The sequence below is a fragment of the Aplidium turbinatum genome, chromosome 1 (genome assembly GCF_918807975.1).
Source record: "Aplidium turbinatum chromosome 1, kaAplTurb1.1, whole genome shotgun sequence".
NCBI lineage: Eukaryota > Metazoa > Chordata > Ascidiacea > Aplousobranchia > Polyclinidae > Aplidium > Aplidium turbinatum.
Window position 1 is genome coordinate 29,420,685 of NC_137472.1, and position 24,032 is coordinate 29,444,716.

Consider the following 24,032-nt stretch of genomic DNA (forward strand, 5'->3'; position numbering starts at 1 on the left):
CTATTTTCTTCACTTAGTAGAGTTTTCTTTAAGATCTTCAAGAAGGTATTGATGAGAGCATGGGTCGCCACAAACATCACGTGATAAGTCGATCGCAAATTCTTCGTTTAGATCGATGTATCCTTCCTTTGCAACCAGGATGTTTTTGAAACTACCAGCCAGAGTCAACAACTCAGCATAGTCCAGCACGCCATCACTCGGAGTAACTCCTACCGCAAACGTCTGTAAAGCAAATTTATTGTGAAATTTGTTGCATATGGGTAGGCCTAAACCAGGGGTGGGGAACCTTTTTAGTATTGCGGGCCACATAAAAAGAGAAATAACACAGGCGGGCCACTAAAAATTTCAAAATTTTGTCCAATTTTTCTGGAACATTCTGCCTTCATCACCAATCTTTCTTTTCTTTCTAGAAGCCATTATACAACGTAAAATTTTGCTAATTTGAGAAGTAGGCTACTCTGCAAAACACTTTTCACGAATGGTATTCAGGGCTTCTCAAAATTTTTTGCTCGCGACCCCTTTTGATCTCCTAAAATGTTTCGCGGCCCTTACCATTAAAACGACCAACAGTGCGAAATATACTATTGTGATATTTATTGAAAAGCTTAAATCTAACGAAAGTCAAAAACAATTTACCGTTCTCAGGTCGATTTGTTTTTATTTATTTCTGACCATAGCAACGAAGCCTATGGGGCTATGGGCACTGGCAGCCTACTGGAAACAAAAACAAAAAACAAACACATTCAGTGTGATGGGTCACGGGTGTGACTGCTTTCTGCAACAAAGCAAGTCCAGCCGTGGCTCAGTGTTTGTTATTGCAGGTCTTAAGGCGATTTCAATGCTGTTTAGGTTGGAACGACGGTAGGCGAAGTGAGAATATTTCAGATATATAAATCATTTTGAAATATTTGTTTCCAGATGTTCAAATTTTTGATGAACGCATCAATTTTAGGTTTCAATGCAAAATATTGATGTCTTCTCTTAGGAGGGACAAATTAAATTCGTTCAGTTCTTCAAGCAAATCTGACAATTGGCATAATTCCAAAAGCTAGATGTCATTGCGAAAATGGTGGACCAAGACTGAATTTTATTCTGTTGGAAAAATCGCGATTTCGGTTTTCAACGTTAATTGGCTAGCCATTTTAAAGCATTGACTTTTGAAAGCCACCTCGCTTCATCATCATCATCATCAACCAATTTTGATTATACAGGCCATGAATTAATCCTCATGTCGAGGGTTTGGCCTGATGCTTCACGATGTAGTAAAAGAGTTTTTAACTCCGATTCCATTTCACCTCTTAAATTTTCAAAAATACGGGCAGCCTATTGAGTGCGCGACTCTGAATAAAGTTAATAACTGTCACAGCATCTCGCACAGAAGTGTTAATATGCAGTCTATTGTGCAAATTGGTATACTTTCTGCGACCCCTGAAGTTCATTACGCGACCCCCAGTTTGGGAAGCCCTGGGCCATAACTGACCGATTAACAATAACTGGTCACATTGTGACGGTCACATTGTGACGTACACATTGTTGTTACAAATGGCCTTCTATGATGGATTAACTAGTCATAGAAAGCCATTCGCAATATACTGAGAATGCAAAGCCTACTCTTTTTTAAGCTGTTGTTTCAATATATTTTGGGTAAAGAAATTTTGACGCGGGCCAAATGGAACAGTCACGCGGGCCGCAGGTTCCCCACCCCTGGCCTAAACCATGGAAGTTGAACATCAGATCAAGAATCCAAAATTTATTTTACGATCTCAACATAAAGACTTTGACTACACGAGTTGAAAATTGGTTGAAAATTAACTGCTTAAAACTATGTTACTTTAAGAAATGAATTGATCAGTTTGTTAATCATTTAATCGTATAACTGAGAAGTTTTATAAAAAGCTAGAAATTGCAAAAAAAAAACAATGTTCCGAAACCTTTTGGCAGCCGGATTTAATTTTGAGTACAGGTTGGCCTAATGTGCATACTGCATAACAAGTTTACTCGCTCTGGCAGTTTTCGACATCGGCCGTTTAGTTGCTTGTTGTTTGTCAGTCAATAATAATGCCTGGACAATTCTGGCAGTGACGAACAAGCAAGTCATTTACTTTGATTCCATTTTCTCGAAGCTTCCTTGCAGCGGTTGCAACGTCGTCTTGGGATTTTCCATCCGTGATCACAACCACAACATCCGGGATAGTAGGACGCTTGCCGTGTTTTAGTGAGAAAACAACTTCTCTTGCGTAATCCAATGCTTTTCCAGTATGCGTTCCTAAATCCAACAATTGTCAAATGATATAGAATAGACTACAGTAGTGGTTCTTAAGATAAATGCATCATTTCAACTTTTGAAGATACCAATTGGGACATGCAAAGAAAGGTATGTGCTACTAATTTCATAAGTATTTAAACACCATCATTGCAAAACTATGGATTTAGGGTTGGCTATTGGAATTTACTTCGACCTTGGAGAAAAAATAAAGGCTACGGCAGCAAGTCATAGAATAAATAAAAAAGTAGCTAATGTTAAAGCAGTGTAGGCGACGAATAAAAGCAAATGTAGGCCTACAGCTGAAGGTGCGACACCGATAAGATGAATAGTAAATACAGTATGGCAGCAACAGTTCAGATTTCGAGTTGTCCTCGAACAGATAGAATGCAACATTATCAAATATTCCGCTATCGCACTGGTCTCATTCCCTTTTTGTTTATTTAATACGTTGTGAACTACATACATCCTAGATCCTTTAACAAGAATGAAACCTAAAAACGTATTAGAACCAATACCTCGCCTCATTAAAGCCATTAGCCTACTTAGACTAAATTGGCTGTTTTGAGCAGCTTTAACGTTTCGACTATACCCTACAGGCTTACAGCTCAGTGGAAAAGAGGCTGAAAAATCTTGGGAGCTGCACTATGACAAAACGAAAAATCTTCATATTTTTATCTCTTGTGTTGTTTGTATGAGTGCGGCAGTCGTCTCTTGTTAAAGTGATCACAAAACTTTGGTATAATATGGTATTCAGTATGTTATTTTGGTGTAAACTAAGCTGAACTATCACAAGATGCTTAGTTTGCACCAGAAGAACGTATTTCATGTTATTTAACTAAATGCCTGGTGAACAGCCTCGTTCAATTTTAAAACTTTGGCTTGTACAACAACTTGAAGCTACCAAGTCCAGACAGTTGTAGCCTACCTGTTCCGTCGTATGGAATCTTTTTGATAGCGTCATAAATGCCTTGTCGATCGAAGCCGCTGTCAAACCGAATTTCGCTTTCGCTGTCAACTTTGGAGTTGTAACGGAACAATGCGAAGTTCAACAGAGATAAATCATGAATCCTGAACAATATCGTTGCTGATGATTTTAAGATTTAGTGTTAAAATTGCATCAAAATATAAAATTGTCACTTGGCGTTGCCCAAATTAACAAAAAATATTATTGTAGATTGGGGCAGAACAAATTTCAAAATTCTTAGATTTAAAATAATATTGACCCAGCCAACAGCGAGACATGCTTTTCAAGTCTCATTCTGATTTGCTGACATGATTTATTTGTCAATTTACGCATCAAATAAAGCAAAATGAGGCTCATCTGAAATGCGGTATTTTACAATAGTAGCTTGCAGCATGCACTTTTCCCACAAAGTACGTGACCCTTGCTTATGCCCCACAAGACATCACTCACTCAACAAACATTCTTGCAAACTCCAATGTTATGTTCCATGCATCTGCACCAACCGAAGATGATGAGTCCAGCGCCATAACCAGATCGAATACAGCGTATGGAGGACAAGGTCCTAAATGTAATCGCTTTACCACTGAGAGATTATTATTCTAATCATTCATTAGATATCTTGATAGTCCAGTGACATATGATCGAAATTATGTCTTCAAATCGTGTTCTACAATCTGCATGTAGGCTAAATGTAACGTGGCCACAAGTCAACTGAAAAAAGATCATCTTGTTCGCTTTGTGATGTGTGATTTTATTTTGCATGAGGTTGTTCGAGGAAACCGTAAGCAAACTTTTCCGAGATCTCTTAGCGATGTGAAGTACTTGAGCTGCTTGCCCAATGAAAGCTTTGAAATTAACACAGATCAAGCTAATCTCAATAAACGTAGGACTTCTGCTCACCAAAAAGCTGCTTATTTGACATTTTAAAAATACTGTATATAAGCTCTGCTCCACTGGACATTTCTGGCTAGCCTAGAACACTTTACTGGAATTTCTTAAGAAAACTATAAGACAATTTGAACAGCTAACAGAACTAAAATGTCAAGTCATTGCACTAGACCAAGGCTTCCCAAACTTTTTGCTCGCGACCCCTTTTAATCTCCTAAAATGTTTCGCGGCCCATTACGATTAAACCAACGAACAGTGCGAAATATAGGCTACATTTGTGATATTTATTGAAAAGCTTAAATCTAACGAAAACCAAAAACAATTTACCGTTCTCAGTTCAGTTTGTTTTTATTTATTTCTGACCCTAACAACGAAGCCTATGGCCAGCCTAATGGAGACAAAACAAAAAATAAAACACATTTATTCAGTGCGATGGCTGTGACTGCTTTCTGCCATAAAGCAAGTCCAGCAGTGGCTCAATGTTAGTTAAAGCTGGTCTCAAGACGGTTTCAATGTTGCTTAGGTTGGAACGGGAGGCGAAGTGAGAACATTTCAATATAAATCATTTTGAAATTTTGGTTTCCAGATGTTCAATATTTTAAGGAACGCATCAATTTTAGATTTCAATGCAAAATATTGATGTTTTCTCATAAGAGGGGACAAATTAAATTCGTTTAGTTTTTCAAGCAAATCTGACATTTGGCATAATTTCAAAAGCTACTGTAGATGTTATTGCGAAAATGGTGGACCAAGACTGAATTTTATTCTGTTGGAAAAATCACGTTGTCGTGTTCCAACGTTAGTTGGCTAGCCTTTTTAAAGCTTTGGCTTTTGAAAGCCACTTCACTCCACGATGCAGTAAAAGAGTTTTTGACTCCGATTCCATTTCGCCTCATAAATTTTCAAAAATAAGGGCAGCCTATTGAGTGCGCGATTCTTAATAAAGTTAATTACTGTCACAGCATCTCGCACAGAAGTGTTAATATGCAGTAGCCTACCTTGTGCAAATTGGTATACTTTCTGCGACCCCTGAAGTTCGTTACGCGACCCCTTAAGGGGTCGCGACCCCCAGTTTGGGAAGCCCTGGTGTATACAATACATTCGTTCTTTCTGTTATTATATTCATCAGCGGTATCTATTCGCAGCAGAAGTGACTTCAAATATCGTTAAACTCACTGGCACAACAAGGTTTCGGATTACTCCACCGGCCATCAATCATGCATACATTCGACCTCACTTCCGGGGGAGACACGTAGAATGGCTCACCATTGCACTCAAATCTGCATCGAGATTTGAATGCGTTTCCATCGCTGCAGCGAATTTGACCATTTCGAAGAATACCCTGGTCCGGACAATTCAAGGCTGACCGGAATGCAAAGAAGAACATAACGAATATACCTCCTTGTACTATAATGCTGGACAAACAGTGTTTCGTTTTTAGTCTTTACGTTTTACAAATCTAAAGTGTTGCTGCCATGGAAGCTATTTAACTAATTCTGCAGCTGTTGAACGAGCTAATCAACTATTAGGAGCTCCAGGCAAAATAAAAAATCAAACAGTAAAACTTGGACGAAAAATATAATTTCCAAAAAAATTATGTAAGCAAGCAACTGGATATTATTATTGGATACGTAGGCCAAACGCATAATTTAAACACATAAAAGGTTTCTTGACAGGTCAAATTGCACAATGAAACGCAATTAGTCCTACAACTCACGTTTACAAACAGGTATTTCCGAATTCCACACAGCTGACCCATTGATGTTGTCTTTGGTGCAAGTTGACAACTGGCTGCCTGAAAGTCGATATCCTTCACGGCACGTGTATCTGAAGAAAAAGTGACATGAAGTTGTTTCTTGCTTTACATTGATCCGCTGACGAGATGGACTTATAAATTGTCAACCTAAAGAGGATTTACCTGAAGCTTATGGTGTGTTTCAAAGATTTGTCATCAACGTCTTGTTGGTTTCTTTCCATTGAAACGGATATGTTTGCAGTGAGTTGCGGGTTTAGATCAGAACAAACTCATGTAAAATTTCTAGGCCAATATTCTACTTCCATAACCAACAATAGGCTACAATATTCAACAAATGTGCAACATAGTTACATGGACATTGTATCTAGCCGACTTGACCTGCAAAATTTGTAGCTTTTCTTTAAGATAGGCTACAAAACTGCTTCAAGTCGCGTTTCGCTGATAGCAGGCAACAACCGCAATCAAGTACAATAAAACCTTTTTCCCCGTCATTACCAACCCACAAACACTTCCAAGATTATTTCCACGATTGCATCGCACGTTTCCATTCCTGATTCTTCTCCGGGGTGGGCGGCATCTCAAAGGAACGCAGATTGGTGATACACTGTTCCATGCACCAGTCGATTCTAAGGAAAACCAAGCTTGACCTTATTTAACCCGACCCGGTTCAATGTTCGAGGGATATGAAAGTTGAAGTATAAACTAGTGGTAGGTAAACCATGTGTTGGTGAGCATATACCAGTGGGTTTTCTTTGAAAAGAAACTTTTATTCCACGTTAATTTGCTGATGTACTCTGTTTAGCAAATTGGACTACACAAATATTTCTTTCTTTAAAAAATGTTAAGCAAACTGTAGAAAAGTTTGAGCAATTAAAAAACGCGTTTCAATAGCCATAAGTGTAAGTAATATTTTGCAATGTAGCGTTTAAAAGGTAACCCTCATGTCGACTGCTTTGCTTGAATCAATAGTTGCATCCAATACAAGACTGATTAAAGTACAGCCGCATAATAAATTCACCGCATGTAGATTCTTTGCTTCCATCAAGAAAATAATCTTCCTCGCATCGAAACGTGCACAAACTCTCCAAGTAATTTGCATCGGTACATGAAAGTAATGCGTTGGGAGGCATCACGTGCTCAGGAAAACAAGCTATTCCTGCGTACAAGTAGGCTACACAAGTTCCTTGAAAGAACGAAGTCACGTACAATAGGGTAGAACACAAAATACCTAAAAATTCAGTTGAGGTACTTACTTAGTATCTCAAGTTTATTTCGCAAAAGTAGTTAATAGCTGACAGAACTTAGCAATCGTAAGTAAGGCAAGTTGAACATGGAAGCGGATCAACATTGGATTGAAGACTTAAAAAGCAACGGTACGCAAAGCTTAGAAAATCAACTAAGGAAACATTAATATACATATTATATCGTTAGTTAATTGCGTCATTGTTTAGAAAATTGAGTTTAAATTAATCAGTGAAATGAGTAAATGGTGCAGGCAATGAAGTTGTAGCGGCGTGGTGTAATCCAAACCACCCAGTCATATACTAGCCGTCGTCGGTATGACGACTAGGCGTAATCTTCAAGTCTTCATATACGAGTGACGTTTATTCCAGTAGTATCAGAACACATAAGCTCAAAATTCGACAACCAACGTTTGTGCATTAAACTGGAATTTTGATCACTTAGTGATTTCAACAATAACACCAAAAACACAAATTTTACATTGTTGGTAATTCGGCTGGTCTCAAAAAATGTAGATAGGCCTACTAGGTATGATCACTTAGGGTAGTTACGTTCGCATGTTGGTGGTTGGAAACTCCATGAAGCTTTGGTCATGTTCTTGATGCAAGTCAGAGTCTCATTTCCAATCAACTTATACCCATGATTGCACGTGAACCTAGAGCAAGTTCGGAATAACTTTCAAATTTTAAGAAATATATTGTATTTTTAATGTTTATAATAATTCCATTAAACATTACTGGCTTACGTTTTTTTTACTAAGTTAAAAGAAGGTTCAAGAAAGCCTGTGACTACACAGCATGCAATATTTACAACCAAGATTTACAAAAGCAATCAAACCTGCACACGCTTTGTATGTAACTTGCATCAGAACAATTAACAACGCCGTTGTCAATTGCTTGATGGTTGGGCATGCAAAGTATCGGAAGACAATTCGGAGTCGGGTTGCTCCATTGACCGTTTGATTCTATGACAAGAAAACAAAGATGAACCAAATCAGGAAACAGTGTTCGTTTTAATTCAATAATTTCTGTTGCATACAACTTCTTCACTCCCTAAGAGGATATGTTCAACTCCAGGTGGTCTTCAACAACAAAGCAATGCGTAATCACAAACTGCAATCGGAAGGGCGCCGATTCGATACCGCTCAAGAGCACGCGGCTGTGTCTTTGGAAGAACACGTAAAAGCATGCCTGAAGATGGACACGGATTGGCTTTACTTGCCTTCTCATTCACTTAATCTAAATCTTCAACCACAGGGCGTAATCCTGGATGCGACGACCAACTCTAGAATAAACTCCTAATCAGATTTTTGGTTTGCAGAAATAGATTAAAACTGTCGAAAGCTCACCACACACAGTGGAGCTGGTTCCTTGCAGACGAAAATTGTCTGCACATGTGGTTGAGCAAACGCTGTTCATGCTGTTAGAATCGTTGCAGTGGATTGAACCGTTGGGTGACGCCGAAAGTTCAGGACTGCACACGATTTCTGACAAAAAAATTTAAGAAATATTTTTTTGTTTTGTGGTGTAACGTTTAAAACTGCGTTTCAGTAGGCTAAGATGAATGTGACTGTTTTTGTTTCGCAGACGCAGAGTACTGGCAAAGCAGTTCACTCGAGAATGTAAATGGATTAATGGAATAATATTAAACTTCAATGTGTAACCTACGTAATAGTTAAAATTTCCAAGCTTTTTCTCAACAACAAAACGATTTTGATTTAAGAATACAGTACATACTTTCACACGTGGGCGCTCCAGAGCTCCAATTTGCTTGAAAGTTGTTTGCAATACAAGTTAAGACTTCGTTCCCGACAAGGAAAAAACCTTTGCGGCATTTAAATCTGGATAAAGATAATTTGCTTCTTTAACATTTATCATTAAGTAAATATTTTTTGTGTTATGAGGTTTTACACTGTTACAAAATCGAATGCAGGTTGGTTGTTGAAAAAAAAGTAAATTCCCTGTCATGTTGTAGGGTCACTTTTACTATATAAGTAGGCTAACACATTTCGCATGTTTACGCCATTTGCGCTTTATAGTGAACAAGAAACTGAAAAGCATCGTGTCCATCTAACATTATTTTTCTTGTGCCCAAGCGTTTTAAGATATTCAAAATTCATGTGCTATGCTAAGTTGTGGACCAGGTCGTGCACCAATTACATAGCACAAGGAACGCCCAGCAAAGCTGTTTTCGCATTCTCGTCTGCGTTGAATAGAATGACTGAGTCTACTTTGCTTACATCAAAAGTCAGCCGACAACTTACCGACATTCACTGTCAGGCCAATTAGCATTGTCGCATCTCACATCGCCGTACACAATGCTGTTATTATGATGTCGGTGGCACAGAATCGGTTTGCAGAGCGGAGTAGGGCTGCTCCATAATCCGTTGAGTCCTTTAACAATATTCATTGAAATGCTCAATGCGCAACAGTTGTGGAATGAAGCAAACAACAAATTACACATACGAAGTAAATGTTACTGGTCTATCTCTGTATGTTTCCTTCCCTTTTAAAATATTATGTAATAGGCTCAAATTAATACGAATGAGTGATTTAAAGGAAAATAAATTATCTTAATTGGGTGAAGCAGGTGACAGATTCACATTAGAAAGCAACAATTAAACAAAAACCGGAAAAGTAGCCTAAAAAACAAACCGCAAAGAGATTTTGAAACTCCATCTAGATAGTAATTGTCCTTGCATTGGAAAGAGCAAACACTGTTCACATTGGCGGCATCACTACATTGCATATTCCCGTGATCTGGTATCACAAGGTCAGAAGTGCAAACGATTTCTAAGAAAGTGAAGTTTTTTAATTAGTGGAAACAATCAATCAGTCGTGCGTTGAATTCTCCTGTCGCGCCCAAGCTTACCACACGGGAATATCAACTACACTTGTGGACTTGTTGGTTTAATGCAGAATTTCCATACCATTGTCATAGCTTGCAGCAAACTCCGCTATATTGCATAGTTTGGCCCAATGGGCAAATTCATGTAACCTAACAGAAGTTTTCATGCACAGTACACATTTTTATTGTTTACTTTCAAAATTGTCAATGACTAAAACGCCGTGCAAACCACGAAATCTAGTAACAGCTTCAAAGTAAGCTCAATCCTGACAATTAATAAAATATGTTAGTTTAACTTCTGAAGGAAAGCGAGGACTGACTATAAAACACAAAGTCGGAGTTGTGATAAGAAGGGTAAGAAATGGTATGGTAAGACTAGCAAACAAGAACGCCTCAATTCGATTGTGTAAAGAATGCAAAAAAGTCAAAGTAGTAGATAGCTTTACAAGCTCACTTTCACATGTTGGAATCAAAGCGCTCCAAAAAGCATCGTTTCCTTCGCTTTGACAAATCAAATTGTCGCTCCCATTCCTCAAATATCCATTGTCACAATTAAACCTTCATGCAGTTACGCAAATTATAGACTGAACTGAAGACCAATTTTAGTAAATTGTCTCTCTGCAACCATGTGGATGTATTCTTCTCCTTTTGTTGGTTATGAGATAGCTTACGACTTATCTTTATAAAAAAACTACGAAAGCATGTCACGTAACGCTCTTTACGTTATGTCCTGCATAGAGATTCGGAGAGAAATGCTAGAAGTTTGTCTATGCAGTTTTGATTAGAGTTAGTTCTTTATTATAACAAATCTTCGAAAGAACAAAACAAGTTACCAATAACATAATAATTGATATACTTGAACTGAATACTGACCCACCTACATACACTTCCCACCCTTCTTCCATCACTGCATTCCATCAACCCGTTGCTAAGTGGTTGGGGGTGGCTACAAAGTATTAGAGAGCATATGGGCGAAGGATCGCTCCATTCACCATTGCCACCTGAAGCCGGGAATAATCGGCGATTGACGATGGTGAATTATTTGGAGGAGTAATGACACTTACTTCACAATGTAGATATTAACGAGATGTTTTACCCTGATGCTGTAAGTTTGCTGTGGTAATAGCGAGTTGCATTAGCTTTTGGAACACAGTTCCCTAGTCATAGCACATGACCAGGATAAGCAACGATCATGCTGCTAAAAGCGAAACTCAATCTAATGATACTTAATTAGTACAAAACACTACGATGTAATTTGGAACCTAGATTGAATCACTACGCAAATGCTTAAAACGCACCACACACGATACCACGTTTTCCTTCCATAAGATAATTGTCTGTACAGCGGAATGTACACACGCTATCAACTTTGTTGGAATCACTGCACTCCATATATCCGTTTGGTGGCGCTCGAGGTTCAGGAAGGCATACGATTTCTGGAAGACAAATGGCGTCATAGTATAAGCTGCTACCGAAAGGGTTATCTCAGTCACTTGTTGCAGAAGAAAACTAAATCTTCATTCACTGGTAAAAGCAAGAACACATATAAAAGCAGGGAGCGATTATCAAAAAGCAATGAAAGTGTGATGTCTAGGCAAAGTGATTTTCGATTATGTTAAAGCAATAAATGATAAAACAAGTTGCCCAAACGCAGAAGAACATTTTAACAATAGAAACAAAACTAATTTTATTTTGAGCAATATGAAAATTAATAACTGTAATTAATTGCAAATTGTTTGAAAATTTATTTCAAGCATTTTCACTTTTGAAAGGTTATCACGTCCCTCACTCAGCGAAGCTTCAAAATCACATGCAAGAAGTTTTAATGTAACATACCTAATTGCCTAAGTAACTCATTAACATATACTGTAAAGCAGTTTAATTTAACAATAATTTATTAACTTAATATCTAACTGATAACTAAACTAATCACAAATTAATGACTTTATTAAAGATTTATCTAATAACTGAGCAATAAGCATTTGCATTGACCACATAAAAATGCTGAACACATTTTATCTGTTAACTGCAAAAAAAGACAAACAATTAGCAAAGCAGTAAGTAGGTCAGTTTTACATAGCCTACACGATTCGTTTTTGTTTCGTTTTTTAAACGAAACCTGTATAACTCATTCATAAACATGTCGAACCTTTACAAAAAGGAAACGAAGGATTCCAGTCTGCACGATCTCGATCTTTGACACAAGAAGACGATTCGTTGCCGACCAAAGTGTACCCGGCGTGGCACCAAAACCTGAAGCGAATACACGTCGACATTTTTGTTTGTTTTTGTTCATAAATAAATCACATCAGTGTTCAAACACTTTCGAAGTGGTACAGCCACTTTGCATGGATGTTTTACTTCTAACTTAGATACATTGTTACTTAATAACTCTTCACCTTGAACATACTGTAAGTAGTTTTGTATTTTCATACAGATTCAACCGCTCTACTTATGCTGTATCGAAACCGATCATTCGTATCTACTGTATATACGCAGTGGAGAAGCCAGGAATTTTTAAGGGGGGGGGGGGGGCTGTGACAGCCGGAGGGGCGAAGCCCGACGGCGTGTTCGCGTAAAACGACACCTGGCGGCGGGGGGTCTGGGGGGCTACCCCCAGAAAAATTTTGCAAAATTACTTTTAATTTGGTACATTCTGAGAGCATTTTCAACAAAAATGTCGGTATGAATATTCCTGTAAAATGGTGCTGTCCGGTGGCATAGCAAAAGGATAAGATCATGTTTTCTTCGGCATTTTTCGGAAATAAAGCTAAGTCTCTCTGTTTTCTTGTTGCTAATTCCTGGCTGAGACATTTGGATGTTTGGTATTGGCAAAACTCGCTTTTTTAATGCAGTTCCGTTTAAAATTAGGCAAACTTTATTTTAGAGACATAAAGAGACTGAAAGCATCAGTCTCAATATCGTGACGTCACACGCGTGCCAAAGGGGGGGTTGAAACCCCCCAAAAAAAACCTTGGCTACGCCACTGTATATAGGCTACTCTAAAGTCTAATGGACAGTTAAAAAGATTGATGTGGTAAATAGAAAACTTTACTGAAATGATATATTTGAGGCTTTGATGACAAATTAAGAAATAAAAATCTACCAGGATATCAGCGAAATATTCGTGGTTAATTCTTAAAAAATTGCGAAATGACATTTTTGGTGGTTTGACTTCACAGTTCTAAATTGACTCTGAGTAACCAACCGACAAACACTTCCAAGCCGGTTCTTGTTGCTGCATCTTGTCATCCTGTTCTCTGAAGGTTCTGGAAGAGGATGACATTTGTAGGGAGAACAAACTGGTGGAGGTCTGCTCCAAGTTCCGGAACTTTCTAAAAACAACTTGTTAGATTAGAATGCACAGAAAAAATAACACCAAAAGCTTAATGACTATTATTTTGCACAACGGTTTTGGAGTGAGATTGAAACTAGAGAACAAACCACATTTCAATTGGTTAGTTCCTGTCAGAAAGTGTTTTTCATCGCATTTGAAGGAACAAAGACTCCCAGAATTGTTCGAATCTGTACACTGCACTTCACCGTGAAATAGCTCCGTCAATTCAGGTTGACATTTGATTTCTGTAAGACAGTGTGTTTAATTTTATCTAAAAAGATACAGCATGTCAAGAAGCAATGCTAAAGACTGAGTCAAACCATAACCAAAGAAATTCTATATAGATACGATTACCATGTGATGTAGTGTTTTTTTCGAACGTAGAATGTAACAAAACACTGTTCATGAAACTCGCCGTCGCCGTAAGAACAGACTCAGTTTTTTTTTAAATCAAGCGTTGATGTCGAGTCCAATCTGTGCCATTATATTGTTTTTATTGGGAATTTAACGATGAAACTATACAACTTCATAAGCACCGCACTGCTGAAGGATCAATATCCTTATTATGATCAATATCCTTATTATCAATATCCTATTTATGGATCCTTATTGACTGTAATGACATTTGCTTGAATTGAACTGTTCAAGAATGGCTATGGCACTTATTGCAACACTGCCTATTTGATTGTTGTGCAACAAGGTTCATGCACTAGACTTAGAGTCTAGACTTATTGGGCTATCAAAACACTCTTCATTGTTTACGCGAGATATAACTTGACGTAGAAGTAAAATTATATGGGAGCATCATGTGTAAAAAACGTACGTTCGCAAGTGGGCGCTAGAGAACTCCACATAGGTTTGTTGTAACTTCTTGCACAAGACAATGTTTCTTTACCCTTTAAACTGTATCCTTGGCTGCAGGTAAATCTAAACAAATGTGACATCACTAAACCCGCGTAGTTACTCTATTTCATTAAATGTGCATCACAAATCTTAAAACGACAAGGAATTTCAATACATAACCTTGTCAGTAAAGCCAGCAAACGTTCATTCTCTGCAAAATGTTGATGTTGCGTGGGCTGGCTCGAGTATATGATGTAGGCTAAACCTTGGTTTAAATAAAAATTGCTCGTGACAGGACAAGTTGTTGCAAATATGAAAAAGTTCCTATCTATCGTTGCACGCTTAATTTCGTGACATCAGAAAACATTCAAATAATATTATTTCTTATTACTGTGTACTGTTTCTGATTACTTAAACGTTACAGCGTAACAAGATGAGCTACAAGTGTAAGTTTTTTAGATTTTTTCTTTTGAAGTAAACGACTCACCTACAAGTACTGCCAAGAACATTGCTATCACTGCATTGTATCTTTCCATTCTGCATTATTGTATGCGATGGATCACACAAGATGGAGGAACAACGTGGAGCAGGAGTGCTCCATCTACCTAGGGACCCTGTGCAAATGGAAGCAACAAAACAGTCTTTCATTTTTTATGCATGGCAATGATGTGTAGTTTAACGTATTTAAAATTATTTTTGTATTTGTATAGAGTTATGTCCGTCGTAGATATGTATCAGTCATAAAGCTTAACAATGTATTCTGCGTAGTTTAAATGCAGAGTTATAGTTACACAACCTTGTATATTACTATCTCAGATCCATTTCACCAAAACTGAGTGTTAGGCAGACATTAATTTTGGTGCCTGTTTTTTTATTTTTTTTATAAGACATAGCTCTTAGTATGATCTAACGGGGTATAAAATGCAAATATGATACCACTATGTTAGTGATTATAGAAAAACTAACCGCATTTTGACGTTGAAAAGCCAACAAGTTCGAAGAAATCGTCACATTGGAAAGTGCAGACACTTTCTAGGTTTGTAGAGTTCGTGCAGTCCATCGACCCGTGCTGTGGTGGTTGAAGCATTGGAAAACAAACCGATTCTGCAACTCGACAATTTCAATGGCTGGATGTTCATGCTTAAAAATCACTAATTTATTCCAGTAAAAACGCTGTGAATCGGCTGCGGTGCATTGCCACCGTTCAGGACAATCCAGTGGATGGGACCTTCAACCACAAACGGAAATTTCAAATCATTACGCTTGCTGACATAGCCTGCGCTGCACTCTACATGGGTGGAGTAAAACCACTACGCAAAGGCTCCACGGATATTTCGAGATTAAGCTTTTACAGTGAGAAGACCTTCTCAAAGTAGGTATGCTGTACATTTTCCTACAATTAAATGAAGTCACTTTATGCAACCTACTTATGTAATTTCATTCACATTATAAAAACTTTTGCTTTATCGAGCCAGGTTTGATGTAAACTGGAAATAATACAATCTGTTCTTCAAAAACACAACAATGGAATGTTTATCATGGTTTTCGGTAATATGCAGCAGAGATTAAAGCATGGTAGAGTAGTTCAGTTCAGTTGTTTTTTATTTCTGACCATCATATCAAAAACAATACACGTCAACATAGCAAAGGTCGAGAAAAAGGTAGAAGCGACAAAACGCGAACGTTAAAACGTGAAGGCAAAAATTCTATGCAAGCCTTGTAAATAAGATCACAGTGGAATGCAATATGCAGTAGAATAACACCTATAATAAAATGTCGTACTGTAGGCTATATGTTTATTGCAAAAAGCATTCAGTAAATTGTTAAGCAAGTTTTTGAGTAACTAGGGTCCCACCACACCAAACAACTTTACCTCTCTCTTGAAAACAATGAAGATTTCCACGATTACAACCATCTGTGTCACAACAACATCTACATACGGAATTGGGAAAGTCCGGGTTGCACTGGGATGGCCACCATGCTGCACGCTCATTCTAAGATTGAAAGTTCTTGCTGTAATTTTTATTGAAGAAAAGCTTCAAGCTTTCAAGACAATATATTGTAGAAATGTTGCTTTTTTTATCAGTAAATTTCGATCCATAATTATCACACTTTTCTTTTCAGACAAGACGTTTGCTACATGGCATTGAAAGTCACCATCAGCAGTGTGCTCACAAAATAGGCATAGTGCGTTTACAAAAAGAAAACCAGCTCAGTATTTTGGCAAGTTGTTGGCACAGTTTTTTCAAGTTAACAAAAAGTTCAAGTGCTGTTTTGTAAAATTAAGGAACAATTTCCCAATAAATACGGTGAAAAAAGCTTCTTCATTGTTAGCCACTGCCTTGTCGCTCTAATCACACCATTGAATATCTCTTGAGTTGGGATTGCTACGTCAGTCCAAGTATGTGCTTTTTCACTATGATCATGTCTTTTTTGCCAACGCAGTGTCGTCATCTTCGTTTGAGTGGTCCACGCAATCAACATCATATGCTTACGAGGCAGCCTTCTGACAAGCACAAAGAAAACCTTACTGCAGGCCATAGCAAATGCAGTTAATTTTTCACCTGCAAGAAGTTGTTGCGGCAAGCATGAGGCTGCTTGCACGATTTAAAGATGGAGAGTTCAGATCTGGATCCTAATCTACGTTCTTCCACTGCGCAGCGCATCTGATGAAACAAAAGTAGGCTATGTATTTTGGAGGTCAAAAGCAAATTATTTGATGAAGTACAATCCCATTTAATTCTTAAAAGCCAAGATTCCTGCTAAAAAAACTTCTATATATTTTGAAATACTGAGATGAAAACGTGTTTAAGTGTATACGACCCACTGGGCTATACATGACTGATTGGCTGTTTGTAAATTGTCAGTTCCCAGACCTGAACAGAATTTGTTGCTGTCATCATCACCAACCAATTTAAATCTCATGTTTTATGTCTTCATGCCTCATGTGACCTGTCTATGCACAAATCAAGTCATCAGACCAAGCCTACAATGATTTGTTCTTGTCTGTTCAGTGGCGGATTCAACGTATTTGCAAGGTCGAATTAATGCAGACCTACTCACATCACTGTGTTTTGTTGAAATCGCCCCCTTCTCAACCAGGCTAATAGCTGGATCCGACCCTGTATCTGCTTGTTCAACAAGAAAATAGTGTCACGAATGACTTTCATTGCAAGATTGATGTGCAGCTACATATCGTACAACAAAGAACATACTAATCGCAACAAACCTCGTTGGATAAGCATTTTGTGAGCGTGCCAGTCTTGTCGCATTCCTGGTGTGACGTCACTCCATGGCAAGTTATGCATTTCAGACCTACGCAGCGTCGATAATACAACGCAAATAAAACATATCAGTTGTTTTGTTCAATGTTGACTCAGCCAGTATTCAACAAAGGAGATGGAAAGTATGCGTGCGACATTAGGGCGATACCAAACACTGGCTGCTTTCTGGAAGCCTTTCAGGTGTAGCTCGGGAAATACTGTCGACCTGGAGTGGTGAAAGGATAGACCATGGGTCACCGAGGTTTAAACGAAGAAAAGCTTCATGTTTATACATTTGGCAACCAGGAGTATCTTTCCAAAAAGTTTTACCAGCCTACTTGGAAAGCCACAGTCAGTATCTACTTACCATTCAGTGAAGTTGCCTGATGGAATAGTAACAGCAGGAATATGACACTCATTCTTGTCTGGGAAAGAACTTATACTGCGCAAACGATGTCAGCATACCTAAATCTGCGGAATCAAATGTTTTATTATCAAAGTCTATTGTTTGCTCACTCGGTTGTATTTTCGAAGATCCATGAAACAGCAAGACTACTACTCTTCAGACGTGGGCTATCATTTATTATGAATACTCAAATTATAACATTTCTTTGCCAACCAAATGTGAACCAGAGTCGTTGGTTTTTAACGCTGCGACTACATCTCTCATTCCGATGTTAAGGTGGCTTTCAACTGCAGCAACAGCGTTGATACTTTTCATACAAACAAGCTTCACCACAGCACATTCTTACTGAGGGAAGATGGCAAACTTATGCCTAACTGGTCACAGCTTGAAAATACTAAGCATGGAAAACGTAAACATTAAGGGTCTTGTAAACATTCTGTGGTCAGCCTCACGGGCAGAAGTAAAGTTTATGTCTTGCATCACAAACTAAAAGATTTTTGGAACATTCATCTGTTATGTTTCGCAACGTCGAATATCAATGTAACAAGTCTCACCTGAAAATGTAAATGTTTTGTAACCTAAACTTATGCATTGCAAACGATGTGGTTTTGGAGAAGTAACAAAAGTAATAGCTGGTGATTAACGTACTTCCGTGTCATAAAGTCATAAAAAGCCAGTAATTGGACGCTGCTCTTCAGAAGACCGAATTGAAAGCTAAGAGAAGTTCCCTGCATTCATACGGTTAAACTTTACACAAATTCAAAATATATATGCTAATTTATTAAAACCACGAGATTGACAGCACAAAAAACACGATCACACAAAATAAACCCACAAAATGTATCATGTATGCTCAACATCAAGGTGTGATTCAATAGTTGAACGTAAATAGGCTAACGGTCAGTCTCTAGTGCTTTATGGTCTGAGCCCAACATACGACTTCGTTGAGAGGTGGGGAAATAATCTGAAAAAAACAGCTTCATATCATGATAGCTTGCCAAATACTTATAAACTTAAACTTTATAAAAAAAATCTTTGAACATCATTGAAGGACTTCTCGTGGTTTAGAACGGTCTCCATAGAAACAAAAATTCTCTACGATTTCATTGCTTGTGGGGTTAAACTTAGGTAAGATCATATTTTAAAACAATGTGCAGAACTACGAAAAAAAAAAACTTTTAAAAAGAATGAATTCGAAAAAGTGATTTTCACAATCCATAATAATCATGACGGTCACTATTGTTACCCTGGATAAATCTTTGACCTAATTCAAAGGTGTTAGAAATATCGTACCGTCCATGAAACAGAGTTTGGATGCAAATTTTTCGCAGTTCTAGACAACCAAAGCCGGACTAAAACTGTGTATATCCTTAACACACAGCGTGTGTGTGGACTGTAGAAGTAGAAAATAGTAACATGGAAAGAAAATATAGAGAAAAAGTCCTAAGATAACACCGTTGAATATCGCTTGAAAATTGAAACCAAAAAAGACTTTAACCAGTTACACACTGTGCAGTAGATGGGTTTACGCACTAGCAATGAGTCCTTTAAACTAAAGTATAAAAAGAGGATGAGATATTGAGATCACCGCACTAAATGCAGAATACACTATAAACAACAATATATGTTGTACATTATGTACAAGCTCTTGTCAGCGAAAAGAGAACCATTGATTGATCTAGCACACATGACACAAATTCTACAACAATACAACGGTATATAAAAAGCAAGCAGAATTTCTATACAAATGTTCTACACACGGCACAGCAAATGGAAATACTTATTAAAAAGCACGAAATAAAAGTTGAGTTGTTTTTCGTTAACGTTGTCGCGTAAGTCAGTCTGATGGTAAAGGCAGTGTCAAGCATGCGAGTATAAAGAAAACCAGTAACAAATTCACAAAGTTAGATAACCTTGCTGTGAACTCTAGAGAACGACTTCCCGGTTGCCTGGAAATAACGCTTTCTCATCAAAGAGTGAATTCAACACGCATTGCTCAAACATGAGTTGCAATTACAAAAACACCCAATCGTTGATCACAACATGTATTACGTTTTCCTTGGAGGTAGGTTTCATACATCACGATTAGAGATGTAAATGCAAAAAAAACGAACCGTTTTTTTTTAAAAAAAACGTGTTTTTTTTCAAAAAAACTTGAGCCAAAAAAAACACTCGTTTTTTGGTTTTTTTTCATATTTTTCTGGAAAAGTTGCAAATTTTTTGCAATTTGCAGCTTAGTTTCATTATAGTGCTCTTGAAAAACATTAAATTACTAAAAATGGTTTTATTGGTGTGCTGAAATGCCTAAGTGTCTGTGTTTGGCACACAGCATATGTTTTTGCATAGTCCTATGTTGTTTCGCATTCTCAGGCATGTTTGTTGCAGCAGACCTGACAAACATTGAATTAATGCAATTTGATACATGACATAATGTAGATGAGTTAATTTATTTTTCCTTTTATGGAAGTTAGCCTATGATGTTAGTATACTGTGGTGCAGGTTAAAGACAATACCAAAGACAATACTTAAGATGTGCCAACCATAGGACACTGTGTTACTATTACTATTTGAGACGATGAGAAATCTTTATGGCTCGTGTGTTGAGACTTGAGAGACATATTGTCTGATTTGAAATAAGTTATACGAGTTATGAGACTGTTTTTTTGTTGAAAGAGACGCTATTGCAATGAGTTTACCCTAATTGCTGCATATTGTGACATTTGATGTCAAATAGGTAAAAAAAACAAAAAAAACGAATAAAAAACAAAAAAAAACGATAAAACACAAAAAAAAACGAGCTCGTTTTTTTTTAAAAACAAAAAAAAACGTTTTTTTTACATCTCTAACAGTATAACTCGATAAAGTAGCTTTGCGGTAAAAAGCTGTTATTGCAATCGCATCATCAAAGTAATACTAAACCACGCAGGGTAAACTGACCAGCGCCATTTAATAATGCATCAATGAGAAGTAGAACTTTTTGCAGTCAACATAAGCCTGTAAACAACTGTTGCACATGATTGTCATAACGTGACAAGGTTTTTGCGTGCAATATTTGCAAGCATTAGTTTCAACGCCGTGAAAAGATGGTGAAATTCACTCCAAGAAGACGGAAAATTGAAATCAAATGCTTTCGGCCACGATGTAAACTCAAAAAAGAAACAAGCCACCAAGTATTCCCTGACATATTTTTGACAAGCAAAATGACAAATAAAAAGGTTATTTAAGTTTTGAATCATGACCATACTTAGTAGTTTATTAACATTATCTGGAATAAACACAAAGATTAAAAAGAGTTTTATTTAGCAGTTATGCATGTGTTGAGTCACATCTAATGCGTACCTGGTTGCACATTAAACAATTTAGACTGTGACATTTCTTCATATGCTTTTGGTGCTTTGATCTTTTCCCACCAAGAGCAGTTGCGATTAGAACTTGGCGGTGAATTGCAAAACTGCAGTAGCACTTAATGTTATTGCGGAAAAAATCAACTTTTCACACATCATGTAAAAAACAACCGTTTTCCCAAAGCAACCACCTTGCTAAGTTTCGCAACCTAAACCCTTGTACATACAGACATATGCAGTATGTCCGCGTGCCAAGGAGGGAAACAATGATCGAAAAGGCACTGGGTTTGAAGGTGGATAGAAACTGAAGGAGGAAAATACGATGGACAGAATGAGATGAATAAATAAATAAAAAAGGCACTGGGTTTGAAGGTGGATAGAAAGAAACAACGAGGAAGTCCAGAAACAACATGAAGAAAAAGGTAAAGAATGAGGCAGACAAGGTCGGACTGAAGGAGGAAGATACGATGGACAGAATGAGATGAATAAAAGAGGTAAAAGCAATCGCTGTAAGGAATAAGCCAGACCCCATAGTGAGGAGATAAATTTGGATGATTACGATCAGGTGAATAAAAAATTAAATAAGGTGACATGACTCCTATCTACCACGCTCCAGCACTCACAATGAAACCAAACTTCCACTAAGAAACACAATAAAACTGTGTCATCAATAATGTGCCGTCTAATTACATGCACATGACATTGTATAAAAAAGCAAATTCTTTCACTTTAACACACAAGCGGAGAAACTGGTAGCACAGCTCTGCATATTGCATCACCTTTTGATGTTATACAGTATCTGTGTTTTGACACATCCAAAGTATTATAGCAAACCCACAACAGCAAGATAATATTTTTTTCACATTGAAACACTGTTCTGTTCAGTTTAGTTTTGTTTCCAAGTAATTCTAAGTCTCATTTTAAACACAGAATATGACAATCACCAAATTAATTTATTATCCTTATGACATATCTATCATAATTAACAACTATATGCAAAACATAGACAGTAGTTCCGTGAATAGAGCACAACTATTAGGCACAAAATACATAAAAAATACAACTAATACTTGAAGAAATGTTGCAGGAATATAACACAAATGATGGTGATTTAGGTCTGCAATCACATATACATGTCCAGTAAATCACTTAAATCAGTTTTTGATTCATTGAAAACGTTAATAAATTCCATAGTAGTTAAAGTAAGAGCTAAACAGAAGACAAAAAACGTGTATTATCTTGTGGTAGGATGACAAATATGCTTTTTTGAATTTGTCACACAAAGCACAACATAATAAACAGCGATAAACGACTTGCAGAAATGTTTCTTTACACATCGTTTTAAAGTTCGGCGACGTACAAACGATGTACCAAGAGTAAGTTTTTCTGGCTGGATCGGCAAACTGTTACATTGCTTTGTCACCAGCTGCATCAAAATCTTGCGATAACCTTCTTTGCTGAAACGCTAAGTGCGAAAGTATATAACCGGAGAGTCCATCGATGAGCTTATCGTTTTAAGACCAGGAAGACATCAGCGATTAGTGCGGGGCCTGGAGCATCATTTGTTGATCAGTTTTAAACACAAGTAGAAGTTCAGATTATTCCAGATAGCACTCTCTTGCAGCTCTGGCTAGTTGAACAAGGGAAGGTTGTAAAAGCTGAAGCCACGCTTTCCTTTCACAGCATAATACACAGCGATGACGTGATAGACTGTAAGAGAAAATAGTTAGAATTATTATTTTTTAAACGATTCAACGCAACAATGCAGGCAAAAGATTCGTCTGCTGTAACATTCTTGTGGGTGCAGAAATGTATAAAATGTTTTTAAAATAATAAAGAATCAAAAGCGATGTAACCAAAACTGAGACTAAAAAAGGCAATGCTTTATTGTTGTGGACGTGGTAACACCGATGCGCTATTGAACCAACCATGAACCAACCTGAACATCTGCAAGGCGGTTTTATAAATACCGATCACCAATCACAAGGGGGCTCGACTGTCATCATGAAGGTCACACGCCAAAAAGTCAACTTTATAGGAATGTAAAGCCACCAAAACCAAAGTTGATATCAAGTTGGATACCGAATTTTACCATTTGTGACTCATCTCGTTCGCTCTTTGTTTGCCAATTAATCAGGAAAAAGAAAAAAACCACCGGCATAGTAGTTGATTGATGGTGGTATTGCGAGCAGAATAATCAAAAGTATGAGAGGTCGGACTTCCAGTTAACTTGAAGCAAAGCAAACCGCATGGCATTTAAGACAAACTACAAAGTAATGTCGGTGCACAGCGAAAAAAAACTAGTTATCGATGATTAAAAACGTGATTAGACTGGAAGGCAGATGTCACGAGACTGCAATTGTCATAATTCGCAAAATTTCATCGTTGATTTGACGTTTTCAAACAAAATTATAACAAAATCGTGACATTTGAATGAATCTGAATGGCAAACAATTCGATGATATTTTATCGAATCAGTGATTAATTGAAGGCTTAGCCAATTCATGATGAGTGCTGTAAAAAAGAAAAAAAAATTACAGTGGTAGTCAAAAACAACAATAATTGTGTTTTTGTACAGTATAACAGCTCTTTGTCTCACTCATGCAAGTGCTAAAACGGATATTGCCTAGTTACATTTAAGTGCCTGTTGTGCATATTTGGTGATAAAAAATGTTCAACAAATGCCCGTAAATAAAGCCCATCAAGTGTACAGAAAAGTATGGTACGTTGTTGATAGTAAACAAAGTGAATGACAAAACTGCAGCAGCGTTGAAATAACGGAGTGCTGTGAATCGTCGAGTTTGATAATGAGGAAACAGCAGAATGACTGAGTACAGGAAGCGAGGCAGCAGATGGTCTGGTTGCCAAGCCTACGA

At 37.5% G+C, this 24,032-nt stretch overlaps 2 protein-coding genes across 2 annotated transcripts in view; both read right to left on the bottom strand.

The window, feature by feature from the left end:
• The window catches only part of LOC145780327 (transmembrane protein 134-like), a 111,977-nt gene that overhangs the window by 50,941 nt on the left and 37,004 nt on the right, over nt 1-24,032 (bottom strand). The window contains exon 8 of the mRNA XM_082592029.1: nt 20,660-22,866. Within this exon, the coding sequence (XP_082448155.1) occupies nt 22,787-22,866 (80 nt within the window). The 3' untranslated portion in view covers nt 20,660-22,786. The remainder of the gene's footprint in view (nt 1-20,659; nt 22,867-24,032) is intronic.
• Nucleotides 3-17,451, bottom strand: LOC145764574 (P-selectin-like). The gene is made up of 21 exons (XM_082576204.1): nt 17,373-17,451; nt 13,408-13,545; nt 13,172-13,298; nt 12,113-12,216; nt 11,262-11,399; nt 10,841-10,964; nt 10,418-10,521; nt 9,771-9,908; nt 9,380-9,509; nt 8,853-8,956; nt 8,465-8,602; nt 7,954-8,080; nt 7,668-7,771; nt 6,893-7,057; nt 6,374-6,500; nt 5,836-5,945; nt 5,295-5,480; nt 3,681-3,792; nt 3,192-3,334; nt 2,103-2,266; nt 3-222 (listed from the first exon to the last, which is right to left on the bottom strand). The coding sequence occupies exons 1-21, from the start codon at nt 17,449-17,451 to the stop codon at nt 10-12; spliced, it is 2,775 nt and encodes a 924-aa protein (XP_082432330.1). The 3' UTR covers nt 3-9.